Source organism: Grammomys surdaster, unplaced genomic scaffold (assembly GCF_004785775.1).
Source record: "Grammomys surdaster isolate TR1022 unplaced genomic scaffold, NIH_TR_1.0 125617, whole genome shotgun sequence".
Lineage (NCBI taxonomy): Eukaryota > Metazoa > Chordata > Mammalia > Rodentia > Muridae > Grammomys > Grammomys surdaster.
In genome coordinates this window covers 1,049,829-1,070,771 of record NW_021620459.1, presented here as the reverse complement: position 1 = coordinate 1,070,771, position 20,943 = coordinate 1,049,829, and the positions used below count along the sequence as shown (strand labels likewise).

Genomic DNA, 20,943 nt, shown 5'->3' with positions numbered 1-20,943 from the left:
ATATACCTACTTGCATGAAGTTACCACAGGTTCATAGCAGACTTTGCCATTTAATACCTACAGAGCCTAAAGCTTCCAAAATGCCTATCTGGCCTGTACATATTTCATTAAAAATAAACTCTATATAATAAATAAATATATAAAATAAATAAAATGTTGCCTTTGGAATTTCTATAAATAAATTTAACCTTTTTTCTTTTTTCTTTTTTCTTGTTTTTTTTTCTTTTTTTCTTTTCTTTTTTTCTTCCTTTTTTTTTTTCCTTTTAAACTAAGAGGTCTTTGCTTTAAATTCACTGGGCTATGATACCAGCGAGAATGAACTGATAGTCTTTAAGTGAGACTGCACTCTCCACGTCTGTGGAAAGGCAGTGTTCCCTTGAGCAGGCCACCAGCCAAAAATCCTGATGAGTTGAAGTATGGCAGCTGTGCTGATATAGGATGAAGTTCAACTGATCAAAATGTAAAAGCGTGTCTATTTCCCAGCATGCATCAGGCCGTTGTCCTCGTGGCGCGCTGCAGTCCCCCGCTACTCACTCATGCACTCGCACCCTCTCTCCCCTGCTTTCACAATAAATCAAGCAAGTGGCCCTAGGCAGCCCTCCAGGAGGACCAGCCAGTAAGTGCAGAGCAAATCGGCAAGTCCTCATCCAAGCTTCCATCATACATATGCATGCGACAAAGTTTGGCAACAGTGGAGCTGAGGTGACGGCACTGCTAATCAATAAGAACCCACTGCATGAAAGCATTTATAGTGGTTATGTTTTAAGGGCTCAAGTGAAGACACTGTCTTTGTCAACTTTGGCTTAGAATATCCTTATATAGTTCAGGTACTTTGTCAGGGTCCACTGGTCTGGGTAAAAAATGTGTAAATTTCTGGTGCCGTTTAGTCCTGGTCCCTTCTCTTGGAGTCCCATCCTTATTTAATGCAACATAGTATCTCCTTCCGGTGTCCACGTGTTTATACAGGTTGGAAGAGTAGGTGTTGTACCAGTTCTCTTCAAACTGTTCTCTGAACACACACTCCTGTGTTAGTTTTTCCTGTAAAAAACAAAAAGAAGAAGAAGAAAGGAAATAAATACGATGCAAAATGTAGCTGCTTCATTAAAAAGCAATAGTCTCCATTGTTACACACAAGTTGAGTCCCCATTATTCAAAAATCTTTGCACCAGAATAGTCTTAAACTACTTTTTTCAATTTTTGGAACATTGGCATTTGCATAGTGAGATATCTGGGATATGGGACCCATATCTAAACACAAAATTCACTTATGTTTCAAATATACCTTCTACGAATAGCCTGAAGGTAATCTTGCATCATATGTTTTCATTAAAATGCCCATAATATGGAATTTTCCACTTGTGACATCATATTAGTGCTGAAAAAAAAATGTTTAAATATGGGGACATTTCACAGTTCAGAATTCCAAATCAAGGATATTTGCGCCATATAAGCCCAATAAAATCATTTTTTTATTTTAAACTTTATTATTTAAGAAAGTTGCAAGCAAAAAAAAGTCACACATGGAAATTAACAATAACCAAAACCTATATGATTCGTTGGCCTTCTATATAGTTAGATTTACTGTCAGAATGGAAGCTGTCCGGCTTCACACTGGATTTTACACTTTCACTATCAAATAAATTTTATGTATGTATCCACTAACGAAAATGAAAACAAGAATCCATCTTTACTTTGATACACTTTGCAAAAACTGTTTAATTCTATTAAGTTAATGACATTTGACTTTCTTATTCAAGATAGCTAAAGCACAAAAGATTCTAAACAACTTGAGGGATATGAAAAAATTGATTTTTTTCTAGATAATATTCATTAGTTTTTCCATGATCTAGCTATGCAAAGTAGAAATGTCAATGATAAAGTGAAGAAAAAGGCAGCACCTTGATGAATACAAAATTTAACATAAAAATCAATCTGCTGACAACGGCCAGATATGTTTTAATGAGTGTCTTCCACATGCCAGTCACTATACCCAAAAGACAAGTGATCCACTGACCACTCTCATGTTTGCCAGAACACTTGGATGGTGACCTCCATGAAAGGTGTTTGCCCAAGTGGAGGCTCTAAGAAGTATCTCATTGTTAACAGATTTTTTACACAGTATTTGCTATATCCAGTGACATTTACAGTGTTAACAGTGAGTGACCTTGGAGCATCCTGTTGCATGGATTACATTCTAAAGCCTTCACAATCAAGTTTCAGTATGCATGCACTCGCCTGAGGCATGTCTTTAACCTCTGGGTAATATAAGCCTCTTCCCTTTAAAATTCTGACCTCAAATTTTACATAATAGAAATTTTTTAAATCCCTGGGAGAGCTGGCAAAGGCAGTGCACATCTATAATCCTAGCACTCAGTAGGCATAGGCCAAAGGATCTCTGAGTTCAAATCCAGCCTCGTCTAGAGAGTAAGTTCAAGGACAACCAAGGATACACAGAGAAACCCTATCTTGGAAATCAATCAATCAAACAAGCAAAATCCAATTCCTGGGAGAATACTAAAGCAGACCATTTTCAGTGCACATTTTAATATGTCCATTACCCAAAGGATTGGCTTCAAGACGTCCCACAAAATCTGTGGATGTCCAAGTCCCCTTACGTAAAGGTAGTGTGTTTGCATAGAGCCTCCACATCCTCCCGAGGACTTTAAATTATCCTAGATAACTAATGATAGCTAATACTGAATAAATACATCGTACGTAGCTGTGCAGCATTCTCGAGGACATAGCTTCCTAAACCGTGAGATGTGGTTCCATATGGGATAATGCAAATGGATGTGCAGGTCACAAAGAGAAGTGACAACTGTAAAAGGTCTCCACACGTGGAACAACCAAAACTAATTCAAACTCAAATTCAGACTGAGCATGAGGTGCTTCTGGCAGCACAGTCCCATGTCACGTCACAGGACTCACTACGGCCTTGCTCTGAACAACATCATGCTGTTAGTTACACAGAGCCATCCAGCATCGCCTAAAGCACCTCAGCTCAGACTGGAGACTCTTAAATCGATGAACTGTAATGTTTTCACCATGCATAAAAACTTTTCTACTCTTGTAAAAACAAAATCATTTAATTATGAGAAACAAAAAAACTTTAATATTTTCCACTTTAACATGTAAGTTTTTCAAATTAGAACATCTTTGGATTGTATTACGTTAGAATGTTTTATTTTAAAAAATTATTTGAGTTTCATAAAACCTGAGTTGCTGACTTGTGTTTTATTAAAAGATACATTTTGGGTTGAGATTAGCATAGAACTTCCAACAATTTCTAAAATATCTAAACATACTTCTGACATTTTGTACTGTGTATTTATGTTAAGCAATGTCCTTAGTGCTGATGCTATAAAGTCAAAATCTTGATCACCTCTGAAAGTGGTCTATATCTGTGCATCAAATATTCCACCAAGGTTTAAATGTAAGTGAGCACACCCACCTCACTAGCATGCAAAGACATATATATATATATATATATATATATATATATATATATCACATTAGGTACACAAATCAAATACTTGCTAATAATACCTCATCTTTGCATATTTCATCTTTACATATAGGCTAAAGAATTGTTTTAAATTTTCTTTGTGAGATACATATATAGATATAGATCTATATATTTATACACACACACACAGGGCATTCATGAGTGGGAAAAGTTTAAAGCCCTGGTTTAGGGAATAAAGGCAACAGTAATGTGTGTGTTGAGGGTTTTCAATCCACAGAGAGTTGGACCTGCATATGTGCATCCATGAGTCAGAAGGGATAGCCATAATGCTTTCTGTCTCAACTGAGGGAGCATTTCCAAACACGGTAAAGTAAAAACAAACCTCCTAGCCCACGAGTTCTTGAATTAACTAGAAGCACCCCCTTATTTCAGAAATGCTAAGAGGAAAGCTAGTCTCAATTTTACATTTTCACTACAAGAAAATTTGTCTTCTTAAATATCCTCCCTTCCTCTCTCTGAGCTCCATGAGAAGTGCAGCCCCTTCTGCCCTCACGATCAGGGTGGAGATCATGCAGTCATGTCTGCCCATGGCTAGAAATGACACACCCAGCACATCCCACTCCACAAACACGATCTGGGCAGAAGTGTGTGGCTAAGGCTGCTCCTGGTGAAGGGAGGAAAGATGACATTCTACCTCTGGTTTTATCACTTCTCAGTTGAAACCTTTAAAATCAATACCTTTCTAGCTAGCTATTTTAAAACTAAAAACTTTAAATCCTTTCTGCTGGGCACCTTTCTGCTGTCCAAATGGGAAAGTTCGTGCAATCAGGGAACATGATGCTTGCTAGGCTCTGCTCCAGATGTAACACTATTGTTGAGAAGAACATTAAAGGACAACACCTCAGACTCTCCCAATAGCCAGGCTCTGGTAGCTGGAACTGACTGCCATGCTCACCAGATTGGCAGATACATAGGCAATAAGAAAATCACCAAGAGGTCAAAGATGAAGCCTTCATAAAAGTGTCCAGCTACAATCACCTCATACCCTCAAAGTACCCTGTATATATCCCCTTGGACAAAATGGTCATCACAAGGATGTCTTCAGAACCAGCTCTGAAACACAAACAAGGCCAGACGGGAGGTCATGGTCAAGGCTAAGCAGTGGCCCAAAATGGGCAGGCACAAATGGTTTCTCTAGAACTTAAGCTCCAGGTGTATTTTTTGTTTCCATCATTACAGATGACTTTTAAAAGGTGACTTTTAAAATTATTGCTTTGCTCCACTTGATGCCTGAATAAGTAAAAAATAAATAATAGCCGGGCAGTGGTGGCGCACGCCTTTAATCCCAGCACTTGGGAGGCAGAGGCAGGCAGATTTCTGAGTTTGAGAGTTTGAGGCTAGCCTGGCCTACAGAGTGAGTTCCAGGACAGCCAGGGCTACACAAAGAAACCCTGTCTCGAAAAAAAACAAAAATAAATAAATAAATAAATAAATAAATAAATAAATAAATATCATGCCCACGGGTTCTGTGGACACACATCTAACTAATGACAGACTGAAGGTATTTGGAGTATTGCTTACATGAGGACCAAACATGTTACAATAGGTGTTTCTAGAGCCTTATGCAGAGATGATCTGCAGGAAGGAATGTGTAGCATCTATGCGATGCTATGGTGTTTTACAGGAGAGACCTGAGCATGGGCGTATTTGGGTATGTCAAGAGGATCCTAGAACTAATCCCCTCCAGATACTGAGGGACAACTGTCATCGAAAAGATAAAGTCATTTAATAGTCTTCTGACCCTGTCAGTCAGAACTTGGAGGCATACAGCACACTTTACATGTCACCAAATTACTGATGACCTTTTATATTTATATATTAAGCATATGATTTAATACGCTAAGTTTAGAAAAACCAAATGGAGACACCCATCTTCTTCTCCCATTGTTAGAAAGACAAGAGGGGAGAATAGAAAAGGACAGAATTTGACAGAATCAATCAGCAGTTCAACTTAGTGGGCTCACTCCATGGTCCGTGTGTAGAGATAAGAAAACAATTTGCATTCTCACCTTCCACCACTGGAGACTGGACCTGGAGACTGAACTCAGTCTTGGTAGTAAGTGGCCCTTGAGCCATCTTACTGGTACCTGGTCTCTTTCTTAACCCAAAGGCCTAAGACATCCTCCAACAGCTCTTACCAGCTTCCTTGTAAGTATTCTTCCAAGTAGCTGAAAAGCATCAGCAAGGATTTTGGTTTGGTTATTTGTGTTTTGTGGTGTTTGGAATCAAATACTGGGCCTTGTATATACCAGGCAAGTGTTCTACTGCTAAGCACCCTCCCATCCCTCCCCTTCCTCTCCAACCTCCCCTACCCCACTCTGAAATTTTTAACCAAGTATCACCTCATCAGAAAAATTTGTGTTATATAAGTTGAAACAAGGGAAAGTAAAAGAACATGGTCAGCCTGTTCATACCGGCTTCATGGGGACATAATGGAAGAGAGAAAGTAAGCCTCATCCATAGCGTCCCGCACACAGCTGCTACTCCTGATGTGGCCTGAGGAAGCTCAGCCTGGCAGGGACCCAGGGTACACAGCACAGAGCAATGTTCCACTCTCTCCGCCTGTAAATCTAGAAGGGGCTTCAAGACAATGCAGCCATTCCTGCACCGAGGAGCTGGCCTGAGCCTGACGAGCCCCCATACACCTTCCTTCATCAATGTCCATGAGACAAACAACAAAAGAATGTGTTCAAGCAATCAATCAGTATTTCAGGGTTTACTTCCATCTGTACAGCCAAGCAAGTTGATTCCTGGCTAAAAACAAATTCAGGAAATTTTCTAAACACTTTTTTCCATTGATGAAATGGACTAAAAAATAGAATTAGAGTCTAAGACTTCAGTGGTAGGAAAAATGGGCTGGAGAGACAGGAAGTACGGATTCAGATTAAGGGTTGTTTCTCTCTACTGGAAATTGCTGAACAAATATTGCAAACTAAATCTTTGTTAAAAAATACAGAATGATTTCTCCGTGTTGGGAGCCATATTTCAGGAACAGTTCTTTGCCTGTAGGCACACCGGCTGCATGGAGGCCTTTCTTACGTCAGAGACTGAACACAGAACATCAGCAGGGAGAGCTGGCTCACACTCTGGGAGAGTCTCCTCAACTCCACCCCTCACTGGCTGAGGAGACACTGACAACCATTTACATCCCTCCCCAAGTCTCAATAGCCTTATCTTTAACAGGTTAGACCAGGTAAGGCAGCTCTAAACTGAAAATCCGAAATGCAACTAGTGTCTGAATTTTGGGGACATGGTATCGGCCTTCATGAAGTTTCCTGTTTTTTCATTAGGAATCTCCAACTGGTCACAACTCTACAAATACTCCAAAAACTTTTGTCCCCAAGAATTTCCAATGCTTATTACGAATGTTCTATCTACAGTAAGGACCCTGAGAGAGGGTGATAACAAAGATACCATAAGAGAACAGGGCTAAGCTCCAGGAAGCCCTCAGTGACAATGGTGTCCCTGATGTTATGTGAACATCAGAACCTCTCAGAAATGAAGCAAAGGGAATGTCGTATATATCATTTCCAGTTCCCTGTGTGGGCAGTACACCCGAAGGTGACCTGATGAATCGCCATCTGGACCATGGCCTCCTGTCATTCGATGATGAAGGCCAGGATGCAGGACATTCCCAGAAGTCCCACTCAGGCCGCCCTCCCTTGGGACCTGGCTGTTTCTGTTCTGACTGCATACTGATGATCTTGAGGTTCCCAGAACTTTGTTCACCTGTGGGTCATGGGGTGCCATTTCCCAAAGGGCCACCAACCACTAGGGCTGTGAGTTGAGGCAAGAGCTAGCTTCAGCAGGCTGTGTTCAGGAATGGAGTACAGCTACTTCAGAGTCTCATGTGCTTCCTTTTGTCACACTGTTAGTTTTGCAGGTGAAAGAGGGGGAGAGGAAAGTGACGCAGAGAGCATGAACAAATTTCTCCATGGCTGAAAGATTCTCATTACACATTTTAAAACTATGAAAAATTCCTTAAAAAATAAGGTAAGCAACAAAGTAGAACTAACATTTACACAGCTCAGGGTATGGCTTTCTGTCTCATAGGCTGTTTAGCATTGTTTATATACACATAACTTCCTGGGAAACCCTGAAAACACGGTGTTTGTTCAACTTTTAAAACAGTCTAACCCCTTAGACAACATTTTCCTGGTAGTCAGCTCAGCGATCACACAGCAGAGGACTTAGCAACTTCAGGGACGTGAGGGAGGTTATGTAGACACTGAACTGTTAAACCAGCGGTGCACCTGCTATGCCACTCTGATAAGCAGCTTTCAATCAAAATGAAGACATTCATTGAAAAATAAACCAGCTTCCTACACCGTGTACATATCACAGATGATCGCTCCCTTCCCCCTGGGGATTTTGTAGATGTGCAATCACTGTTTTAGACAGACTAGCAAGATTTATGGTCCATGTCTGTATAGCTACTTAGCTGAGACAAATGTTTTAAGTTATGTTTTTCTATTCCAAAGAAAAAGTACCTTTAATTAAAAATAGACAAATGCAAATTGGAAAACTAGAAAAAATATATTAACCTGTCTTTTTACACGTGTGCAGAAGGGGAGTGGAAGCCTTCAAATAAACTGTACACTTTTTAGAATTATAGGACACAGATGTTTTAAAACTCACCACATGTTTCCAATGCAGACAGTTTATAGAGTATTCCACTATAAAGTGATCAATTCTTGTTTTATTGTATTTCCATGTTTTAAATTTTTTTAGATTATTTAACTATAGCTGTTTATGGCATACCTATCTTTGAACTATTGGATTTTATCACTAGACTTGGGTGGAGAATGTGGATTTAATTCAGACGTCTACTAAAGTCCGTGCTTTGGAACAAGATCTGGTGAATGTTAGCAGCTATGGAAACCTCTTCTCTTTTCATGTCATCAAATTCTGAGCAATGGGAAAAACCGAAATTAAACTTCAAAAACTTTACCATTCCTGTTTAATGCAGAGTATGAGATAATACACTGAAATTTCAGTACAGCCCAGAGCACGCCCAAGCATACTTTAGGATGCAGACTCATCTAGACACTAACTTAGAATGTTAGTCAATGTGGAAATAGGTAACCCACGCAGACGTTATTACGCTCAATTTGAATCTATGCCCTTTTAAAAAAGAAATTAGAGATGTTACAACATTTGAAAGAGAATAATGGTTCTTGTTGCAAATATACAGACTTGTGCTATTTTAAAACATGATTTCCACATGAGTGTATGGCAGGGCCTTAACCACACTATGTAAATTACTCCATTCAACTCCAGGGTCACTTAAACAGCTGGCTGCTGGGATAGAAACCTTGAGAGCAGGGAAACGGCATGACAATGACTTAATTGCAAAGCTCCTGAGTTTCCAGAGCTAATGACTCTGCTGTAGTCATTCATTCTCATATCTAATGTTTGCTACAGTCGATGTATTTAAACCTTCCTTAACCACAGTGACTCCTTCTCATTAATAATACAGCAGTCAAGCCTTAATAGGAGCTGTGGCAAGGACCAGGCGATTAAATATAATGACTAAAGGGCCATTAATAAGAAGCCAGGTCTCTTAACTGTTCTCTCCTGGGAGAAGTCCCAACTAGACAGAAATGGAGTGAGAGGGCACCTTCTTGTATGATGTTAGATGCTCTGATCCAGGTCCAACCCCCATGTGCCCACAGCATGCCTCACCATAAATCCTGTCTCTCAAAGCCTCTGTAAATTCCCCCACCGTTGTGGACAGACCTGCCTGGATTTCATATTCCTGACCATCTTTATAACCTCTGGGATTATGGAAACAATGGAGTTGGTTGCATCCAGGTCGATATAAACAGGCAAGTTTTCCTTTTGCCTTATCAAAATATATCAGGAATATATATCAGGAAGAAGGGGGGGAGTGGGGAGATTGCTGACCAATCAATAAAGGTCACAGATAGGCAGGAGGAAAGCTACACGCAGTCAAGAGGTAGTCAGAGTACAATATATACTTCAAAAAGCAAAAGGGAAAGATCTTGGTACTTCACCAGAAGAAACAATACATGCTTGAGATAAATGTGTTTAACCTGATTTAAACACCGTACAATGGTCTGGAGGGGACTTACTTAATAGCTTGCACAAAGCCCTAGGTTTAACATCAATAACATGAAAAATGAAATAAAATAGATAGGATACAATGTATTCAGAGTACCCCCTAAAAAATGTACAATTTTTTGTTCTTATGTATTGATTAACACATAAATTTAAGCCCAGCACAGTGGTTTTACATCTACGACAGTTACTTGGGAAGCTGAGGTGAAGGCATAGCTTATGACCAGTGGTTCAAGGTCTGCTTAGACAGTACAGTGAGATTCTCATCTCAACACATTTAATTAGTTAATGTTTAATTAAATAATAATTTAAACATAACTTTAAAGTCTTCATGTATTTTTTAATTCTATAAAAAATATATGGAATTAATAGTTACTATAGTCTCTGCATTCTTCTCATATCTAAAAGAAAAAAGACAGAAAAGGGAAATAAAAGCTGTCCTTTCTAGAGTAAAACTTTCCAGAGAAGCACAAAGTTCCACCCTAACCAAGAAACTCTCTGCCATTGGTACCTGCTGGGAGAGAGCAGCCCTTCCCTCCAATGGAGTTGACACTGAGTGTAGAAACCACACCCCAGCGCAGATTCTGTGTCCATAAGTAGTTTTCCAACACAAAACAGACTCCATGATTTTTAAGGTTTTGTTTTTCTTTTTTGCTATGCTTTGGTGGGTTTGTTTGTTTGTTCGTTTATTTGTTTGTTTTATCTTCTAGGGTTTTGTTTTGCTTTGCTTTCTTTGTTTTTCTGGGAGGAGTTAAGAGAGAAAGAGGTAAGGATGTCTTGAGGATCTGGGAAGACCTGGGGGGAGGGAAAGCATACCATCAAAATATATTTTATGAAAAAAAATTTTAAATGTCATTTTAAGAAACTAAAACAAAAAATACCTCCTCAGAATCAAGTTGCTTCAGTATTTAGGAAGCAATCAAGGACCTAGTCTGAATCTGGATACAAGCACACACAGACACATATATACAGAGAGGGTGAATGTGCATACACACACAAACACACACACATGCACACATCTTCCATGTGTCATGCTTGCCCACCATGTGGTGATAAGCAAGCTGCCAAGGGCACATCTGCCCTTCCAAGTAGGATGAGGAAGACTGTTCAGGGCCTTCCTTAGGAGTTCCCTACAGAAGTAAATCTATGTTTTAGCAAATCACACAACTCGTAAACTTTCTGCACATTTTCAAAGAGGTATTCCCACAGAGAAAACCTTGCTCTGCACAGAATAGAATACGAATTTAGAAAGTTTGCCTTTTGCTTTAGGGAGCATTTGGACAAGTGCTAATGCATAGCTGATATGAATCAAATTCTAATACAAACACACCTATAGAAAAAGTTGGTCAAATTTCCTTTAAGATCCAAGTTGAAAAACAAATCATAGGACACATTTTTCACTGCAGACTACACCTGGTATGAGTAATGACATCATTCAATGACCATTTAAAACACACACAAAAGACATGTAAATGCTATAAATACATCAATGAAATGTTCTTTGGTGGGAACTGAGGACAGATGCCCTTGAAGGGCCAGGTTAAGGGACAATGAAGAAAAACAAAGCAAAGCAGTGAGAGGTAAGTGAGGGAAAGAGAGATTCAAGGAGGACAGCAGACAAAGACAGAGGAATCCAACAACTACTTAGTGTCTGTGATAATCATCAGATATTTTGCTGGGAGGTGGGACTCAAAAGTGAAAAATGAAGAGGCTTTCCAAGATAAACAAAGCAGTTTAAACCCAGCATACAGTTAGCAGAATAAAAGGAAAGGCTTGGAAGATCCGTGGATTTAGTGACAATGTAAGCCTAAAGATAAATTCCAAAGACCTAAAAAATACACAAGATTTCCCCAGGAGAGACATGCACTTCCCAGAAACATACACTCCTGAAGCTGCCCAACAAGGCTTTGATTTATTTCTCTGTAAAATAGGGACACTGTACAAAGATACTTCTAAAGTCCTTTTTCTATCAGGACCCCCCCAAATCCCAGTATTAGGGATAGAACCCAATGCCTCCCTGAATGCTACGTGTAAGTTCCATACCCACTGCACTGTACCCAGCCCTGACACACCTAAGACTCTAATGATTGAGTCTTAGGAACATCAGAATGCTATTCATGATAATTCTGCAGGGACATATTGAATAGGAAACAAAGAGAAACTTCCAAGGGGCTAGACAAAGAAACCAAATAGAATGTGCTGCCTTGGGTGCCCATTTTGGGGGAGGGGCAGCAGCCCTGAAGTGCTGGCTGCAAGCTGTCTGGAGGACAGGGCTGATACTTCCAGAGAAGACCAAGGGCACAGAAGGAGGCAGCCACTTTGTTCTGGGGTTTTCCATGTCCCTCAGACTGCCCTTCCATTGTCCATCCTCTTCCCTACACTGGCTTCAAGGAACAGTGCTCCTAGAGGAGCTGTCTCCCTGACCAGTGAACACCCACAATATGACCTGCCTATAAAAACTTAAACCTAGGAGAGAATAAATGGTTAGCAATATGTAGAGATATGGTATGGGCACAAGGCAAAGAAAGGAAACCACCAAAGAGAGCTGATGATGCCAGGGACCCTGGCCATTCCATGGTGTCTCCATGCGACTCTTGAATTTTTGCAGCACCTCTAACTGGAGCATGGCTATCTCTGGCACTCCATCCCACCCATACCCACAAACGGTCCTCTTCAGACTGGAAGGGAAGGGAGCCTGTACCTGGCACTCTTCCTGCCCTTAGGATCCCCAACTCCTGGTTTCCACAGACACTCAGTCCAGATTCTTCTGGAATCAACTCCTTCTACCAAGCCTCATTTTGTGACATATAAATGGCTGTCCTTTTCTCTATACTTGCAGGACTATGTCAAACTCTCGTGGGGCCCCTCTGCCTTCTACTATATAACTGAGCTTACTTCCAGATCTAACCAGGGCTACCATGACTACCTGGTCACCCTGTTATTCCAGGACCCCAAACATAATGCAGGGTGAAGACATTATTCCCTTACACTTCCATACTACTGCTGAATGCACTGGAGTCAGGCAGGGTGGGAACCCGGAGACAGGAGCTGATGCAGAGGCCATAAAGGAATGCTGCTCACTGGCCTCATGTTCCTCATGGCTTGCTTAGCCTACTTTCCTCCTCCTCCTCCTCCTCCTCCTCCTCCTCCTCCTCCTCCTCCTCTTTCTCCTCCTCCTCCTCCTCTTCCTTTTTGTTTATTCTCTCATACAATATATCCAAGTGCAGTTTCCCCTCCCTCCATCTTTCCTAGTTCACCACCACCCCCTCCCCTCTCTCCCAGATCCACTTCTCTTCCATTTCCATTCAGAAAAAAGTATGTTCCCAGGGCTATTAATTGAACATGGCATAACAAGATGCCATAAGACTAGGCACAAACTCTCATATCAAGGATGGGTGGAACAACCCAGTAGGAGGAAAAGGGTCTCAAGAGCAGGCAAAAGAGTCAGAGACACCCCCACCAGGGGCTTTTTAAAAGGGTACAGTGCTGAGCAAGCTAGCTCATACATATCATACCTATCATTGAATAGCTCATACCTAGCATCCAAGCACTTGAGAGTCAAGAAGATTGTCCTGTGTTTGAAGCCAACTGGTCTCAAGCAAATAATTTTTAAATAAATTTTAAAAGTCTTTGATTTTGGTAGTTATTCTGAGTACTGTAAGAACCCAGTGAATTCACCAACATGCAAATATTAATAACCATGGCAAAAAATAACAAAGTAAATGAAATCCCTAATAAAAGAAATATATTTAGGTAGGTAAAACAACAATAACTACACATGAGAATAAACTATTGGCAGGGGAGATGATTCAGTTGATAAGTATACTTGCCATGCAAGCATGAGGACCTGAGTGAATCCCCAGCACCAAGATAAGAGCCAAGCACAGCACATGCCTATAACCCAGCACCCAGGTTAAGACCCAAGCATGCCACATGCTCGTAATCCAACACCCAGGTAAGGATCAGGCATGGCTCATGCCTGTAATTCAAGCACTGGAAAGCCCTTAGGCTTGCCAAATTAGTGATCCAAACTCAATGAGAAACCCTGTCTAAAAAGCTAAGATGGAACTAAGACATCTGATGTCAAACTCTGGTGTGTGTGTGTGTGTGTGTGTGTGTGCGCACATATGGGCACATGTATACATGCACACACATTAATAAGCTATTCAACAATACTCTTTCAACATTGGTCTTATGGCAGCCATTAAGTATAATTCGACTAAGTTGTGAGTCTTAAGTTTAGAATTCAATTTGCAAAAAACACAAGGTATTGGGGGCTGGGGAGATGGCTCAGCGGTAAAGAGCACTGACTGCTCTTGCAAAGGTCCTGAGTTCAATTCCCAACAACCACATGGTGACTCACAACCAATTGTAACTAGATCTGATGCCCTCTTCTGGTGTGTCTGAAGACAGCTACAGTGTACTCATATTCATATACATAAAATAAATAAATTTTAAAAAAAGAAACACAAGGTATCATGTGTCCCCATGCAGTAAGATGCATCAGAGGGCACAAAGCTCTGCCGCATGGATTCTTGAGGAACACTAGGGAAAAAGTGTAAGCTGAGCAGCAGCATGGCCAGTGCTAAGCTGGTCACATCACAGGCACTGTCTCCTCCCATGGTCATAACAGTGCTATAGCCACTGTCATTAGTCCTTGTCATAGCCTCAGCTCAGGAGGTTAAGAACATTGACCAATGGTTAATGGTTGCTAGGGCAATGGGTGTCATTTTCTCCAGTGATGTAGCCACTGGGAAGAGGCCACACTCCAGTAAATAACCTCCCATTCATGCTCATACAGGTAACCCTATTAAATTCTGGGGTCACATTAAATATGGGAGTAAGAAGGAGACTTGTTGGGAAGAAGAAAGAGTTCAGCAGAGTTGAAGGGGATCAAGAGAGGATGATGGGGTAAATATGATCAAATATGTTATATGCTTGCATGAAACTGTCAGAGTAAGTGAATGAATGAATGTATGAATGAATGACAGAATATGACCCATATTTGCAGAGTCGGTGAACAACAGGACTAAAAGGCCCAAGCCCAAGACTTCCATTTCTCCATGCTTACTGTCCATGTTCTAAATGCTCATAATGAAAGCACGGCAAACAGAAACCAGTTGAAAGGTAGAAAGAAAAAGGGGATATGATACAACTTAACATAACCAGAACACAGTATCTGAAACATTGTAATTTGTGTGGGAAAGGAGACAATAGTAGTAACAGTATCTGAAACACTGTAACTTGTGTGGAAAATGAAAGAACAGTAGGAACAGGAAGCAAGGAAGAGAGGAAGAGTCAAGGAGGAGGATGAAAGAATAGAGAGAAACTGAGCTTCCTTCCCATGGCCAATGCCACAAGGCAGCCAGGCAGACTACAGTCACTACATGAACCAATCCATAACTTCTTATAAAGGAGACACAAATGTCAATGGGTATTTTAATGAATAATTTAAAAAAAAAACAGATTAAGAGAAAATCAACTGCTGTTTGAATTTTAAGCATTTATAGAAAAAAAAAAGGTGACAGCTCTGAGTGTGTCCCTCCCACTTAATGCCTTGCAACCCTGGGGAAGTCCTCTGCAGCAGAGGTGTTGAGAAGGCAGGCTCTCTTTTCTCAGTTGGTTGTCTCAGTGCCTATGAGGCACACCAGGCCAACAGGCTGACAGATGATGTTTCCTCACAACTTCAAGGTGGCTCCTCCTGGAGGCACAGCGGGGACATGTGGCCCAGCACTTCAGAGGCCACCCCAGGGCAATGGCTCCCACTTGATGCTAGTGGAGCCAGTTTTTTCTGAGGCTTTAAGGCATCTCCTAGTGGACCACAGAATAATAGAGAGGTAACCTCCTTCAAGTAGCTATGATGCTGACAGGGGAAGACCCTCCAAATGTCAACATGGAAGCCTCTGGCATCAGCTGAGATAAGCAGAAAGCAGATGAATCAGGGCACAACTAGCAGCCAGTGATTCCAAGCACCACAGCCTCTGCCAGGAACACCTGCCTGTTTCTTCACTCTCCTCTGCCACATCCTCTCCTTCTGCAAAGCTCCTCCTGCAAAATCTCAAAGAGCTTTTCTTTTGAATTGCATGAGAACATTTATTATACCGACTCATGATTCTTTTTGTTTTTCCTGCAGTTTTGCTTAGTTATTTTGTGAGCCTGAGGGCACACATGTGCACCGCATAGATGTGGAGGTCAGAGAACAACAACTCGTGGGAATCAGTTCTCTCCTTCTACCACTGGGCTCCAGGGAGCAAATCCAGTCTGCAAGGCTTGGCAGCAAGTGCCTTTCCCAGCTGAGCCATCTCGCCACCCATGTAACTCTTGCTTTCCATGTCTGATTCCTGAACAAGCTACAGGTTCTTCTTATCACCTACACAACGAAGTGCAAACATGGCCACAACTGCTCATCCATCCAGGGCTCACTACTCACGGGATTTAACACCAGTAAGGTCTCCTGGAGCATTGAACCATTGCTCCTGGAGGAAACACAGGGTGAGGTTCCCATGAGCTTCCAGTAACAGCATTTTTGTTAATCTGTCAATACATTCTATGTGTGCTTCTGTTTAAAGATGCTTACTTAACATACATTGCAGATTCACGACCATCTGACTCACAGCAGTATCACCAAAATCAAGCCTCAAGGAAGACTCTCTAAAAACAAGTTTGCTTCACAGAGCATGCCACACACACCCTTTGGGGCTTTTATTAGCACTAGGCAGCCCTTTAGCACTTGCTAAGGACATTTTATGAGGCAAAATCATCAACAAAAAGGACAGAATAAGAAATTCACAACACTAAGCAGATACCCTGGGGAGAGGCCCAGACAAGAAAGCAGGGCTTGACCTTTGACCTCAGCTGGGAATAAGTGTGGGGAAGATCCACTGCTTTTCCTTTTTCTCTGCACATGTCTGCAAATAAGCATGCAAAATGAGGCAAATGTAGATTTAAGAGTTATAAGCAAAATTTAGCAATTATGCAAATTCCGCTGAAGTGCCTGGCGCGAATCAGCTGTGATAGGCGATCAATGTTCACTGAGTTTTGAAAGAAAACCAGAAATGAGCATGAGAAAGTAGATCCAGATGTGTGTGGCTGAGCTTCTCATAAGAGGGAAGGTGTGTGAGTAAACGGAAGTGTGTGAATGGAAGAGCATTGAGCGAGTGAGTGACTGATCAAGTGTGTTAGGTAGTGGGTTCGTGAATAGGAGAAGGAACAGATGAACTGCAAACACAGTGGGAAATGGGTATTGATGAACAACAGCTGTGCAGGAGAGTAAAGCCTGAGCCCACTCAGAACCATGCTAACCCATTGCATCAAAAACTAAGGATGCTCTGTGACTCAAGTGCAGTATTAGCAGGCTCCACCTGAAGAGTGGTTTGTTTCTGAGCAGTAGGGAGATGGCACTGACAAGGACTGTCTGGATTTAGAAGGAACGTGGGGTGGGAGAAGCAGGAGAACATGGAGGACACAGGCTTGTGTCTCTACTGTTGTTATCTGGCCGGGCACCCCAACTACACCCCAACTCACAAACTAACTACACTTCTCCTGTGTATACTAAGACTCAGGCCTGGGAGAAGCAGAAGTTAGACAGCAAAGCACAGGATGAAACAGCCAGTATGTGTACAGGAACTACTCAGAAACCAGTTCATTTTGAATTCTTAGGAGTTGTCATCAAATGTACTCTTTCAATCAAAACTCACAAATGCAATCACTATAAAGTTCCCTAAAACTTTCTATTCAGAAAAAATTCTTGCATTCAAATAATCAGGAACCCCAAAACATCAACTCTTTTAGTTCCAAATGGCTACTTAGAAATTAAATTCCAGGAAGAAAGGAAGGAAGTACAGACAGGTGGGGAGATGGACGGGATGGGAAAGAAAGAGAATTTGTTCCATAAATACATGTCTAAGTTTCTTTTCACAGCTTAAAAGCTTACCTGTTTTCATTGCATATTGCATTATCTAGATGTACCAGAGCACTCTTAGGTTATACCAAAGCGCACCTAGACATTTATCTGTTAAAGTATACCCTAGTTGTTCCTAAATATGGAAAATTATAAATAAAACCGCTTTAAACAAAAAAAAAAAAAGGTGAAAGAGATTTGGAATTTCAAAGAAAAAGAGATTAGGAATCTCACTGGAAATACATGCATCTATTACTTATTAGGTGCCAACTACATTCAAGCCTTTGTTTTAAATATCAGGAGTAACTTGGAACACTAAAGTAACCGAGCAATTGACTTTCCAGATCTTGGGTTTAGGCAATGACAGCTTTATCAAAACCACTTCCCAAAACCATTCTCTAGAGCCTTCCCTAACCAGCATCTGACAGGAAATGGAGCAGAGGAACTTTGAGGACGAGATTAACACAGAAGAGGAAATGGCAGTGAGACAGAAGGTAGGTGAGGATGGGATTAATACAGAACAGGAAACGGCAGTGAGATAGAAGGTAGGTGGAGGCAGAAAGCAGGTCAGGGTGGGAAGAGCACCTGTTCCTGGGAGGGCTCCTGAGCCCAGAGAAAACCCTTCCTTAGCCCAGTCCCTGGATCCAGACCCACTGCCTTCCAACCTTTCGGAAGCAGCTCAGGATTCAGCTCAGCTGTCTCCTTGGAGGGTGGCACAGCAATTGCCTAGCATGAGTGAAGCCTGCATTCAACCTCCAGCCCACAGACAGAAATAAACAGACTGAACCCCTTCACAACACATGGGAAACCTCCAGGTCAGGTGCACCAACTCAGCAGCAACCCGACATGTCCTGAGTGAGCCTCAGTCAAAGTGGCTACTCTACCCTGCTCAATATGTCAACCTAACTAGAACTAAACCCCACTACTACAAGATCCAAAGATGATTTCTCAGTACCTAAAGGCCAGGAGTCTTGCCACAAAAGAAACAGGAGTCATGCTAGATACTAGAAAAACATTCCTTCAAAATCCCATCTGTGGAAGGGATACAACACTCTCTGCCATGTGGCTAACTCTGGATAAAATAGTATTTATTCACAAAAAAACAAATGGCCATATTTTTGAGACAGGGTATCATTTAGCCCAAGCCGACCTTTAACTCTGTTTAGCCTCCTTCTACATAGTGGGATTACAGGCAGGTACTACCACACCTCAGTTTTGGAGTCCTAGGGTCGAACCTTGTATATATCTAGCCTTTATTATACATATCTAGCAATAATTGTACCAACTGAGCTACATCCATGAACGGTCACTCCTAACATGTATATATGTGTGAAATGAGATTTCCTGACTTACTCCACCTGTCATTTGCTATCTTGTGTGGTCTTAAATCAGCAATCTATTAAAATCTTACTCCTTGTCCCTGCCCTAAGAACACTGAGAACTAAGTTGATCTTCCAAAGAAATACCCTTAATCAGCTAAAAATTATTACTGAATTTCCTGAAAACTGACCACACCTTATGAGCCATAAGGTAATGCTTTATCACACAAACTACTAATGATATCATCCAAACTACTAATGGGGGCTGAAAAACCACCCATCCCCAGAGCATGGCTGATATTTGTTGATCATTCAATGAATGAACCTCTCCATTTCCTTCCTGTGAACTATGTTTTTTCAAGATTCTTAATGGAACATGTCTAAACACCTCCCATCAAAGGAATTTGAAGTGAAACACCAGAAAAACAAATCGGTAAATTCAATGGCACCTTGCCATTTGCTAAGCTATACTGTTCCATGAACACACAATGCTGTCCTGCTTGTTCAAAATCTGTCCCAGTAGAGCTAGTGTTAAGCTAGAGAGACAGTCCAGCATGTCCCATCCCTTTCTCTGGCCAGCCTTTCATATCTGCAGCAACATAGGAATGGAAATATCTCAAGAAATATCTCTAGAAGGGCCATTTCCTCTTCATTTCAATGAAAATGAAGGAACAGAAAGTAGAGGAAATATACTCAGGACCCTTGCGCTAACCTCATAGCCACCCACAAACAAAAACATGCAGGAAACAAGTCTTTCTGTGTACTGACCATGTACAGACATTTTCCTTACACAATAATAGTACAGCTATTCCCACAGTGTTTACATTGTAGTGTTTATTATGAGTCTTCTAGAAATGGCATAAAATAAAAAATGTATGTAGGTTCCTGTGTAAATACTATGCTATTTTATATAAAAGTCATGAACATCCAAAGATTCTGGCATCCCAGGATGGTCCTGAAACCAATTCCCCATGAAAGGGATGGAGAACTGTATTTGGGTCCAAAATGATCTTCAATACTAGATGGTGCTGCTTCCCATGACATGATAAACAGGAAAAGAAAAAGACCTACTTGGTCCTTGGTCCACCATGTAGGTTTCTAACAAGTGAACACTAGAGAAGGTCACTGGGTATCACAGTAATTCAAATGAGGGTGTGGGGATCAAAACAACTCCATCTCCATAACCTCAAGTGAAAGAGCAGACCAGCTGACCATAAGCGAGGCTGAACCATGTCTGACAAGAATCTACATCAACCTAGAGAGAAGACATCAGTAAAGTGATACCATCCAGGCATTAAGCCACCATATCAGTTTGCAGCCTATTGTGCCTACAGGTCTATATTAACATAAAGATATCTTGGATTTCAGTCATCAAAGAAGTGTAAGTATAAGGGATTCACTAGTTTCATGGTTATATGTACACATAGTAAAAATAAAATCTATGATATAGTCATCCCTCAGTACTCCTGAGTCTGCATCCCTGGAAATGCAACCATAGATCAATTCTGTTCAGCCTGTATCTGTACAAATATTTTTTTTCCTGTCACTCTTCACTAAACACAATACAAATGTCATTTCCATAGGATATTGTGCTGTATTAGATACTATAGACAATTGTGTACACTGTATCAAGTAAAATACTCCATCTGAAAATGACTGAAAGTCTACAGGAACATGTGTAGAGGCTCAATGCATATATTACACTACATTATATAAGCAGAATTAGTGGATGCCCTGGAAACAAATCTCCGACACATAACAATGTGCTGCATGAGTTTTTGTGCTTTCTTGTTGTTGTTCCTTTCTAACGGGATTGATATGTTCCTCAGTTTTGGGACAGATGTGGCTGCAGGGTTCCCTACACTGACCCTACAACATGGAAACAACGTGCAAGAAATTATCTGGCCCATATGTCTCCATTCAGAATCAACAAGCCCCCATCCCAGGAATGCATTCAATTAAAAGAACATTTACGTTCATTGGAACCACAATTGAAACCCATTGTACCTGGGTTACAGATTATATCGATTCAAAGAATCCAGGGTCCAGCTGTATCCCTGGAAATACAACCAACACAGTACCAAACACCTGTCTGAACAAGCACCTGAATGGGGATG

The 20,943-nt window shown here is 41.1% G+C and overlaps 1 protein-coding gene across 1 annotated transcript in view; it reads right to left on the bottom strand.

The window, feature by feature from the left end:
• Window positions 1–525: 525 nt before the first annotated feature.
• Fgf9 (fibroblast growth factor 9) overlaps window positions 526–20,943 on the bottom strand; it is a 36,408-nt gene continuing 15,990 nt past the window's right edge. Inside the window, exon 3 of the mRNA XM_028787224.1 lies at window positions 526–1,038. Within this exon, the coding sequence (XP_028643057.1) occupies window positions 793–1,038 (246 nt within the window). The 3' untranslated portion in view covers window positions 526–792. The remainder of the gene's footprint in view (window positions 1,039–20,943) is intronic.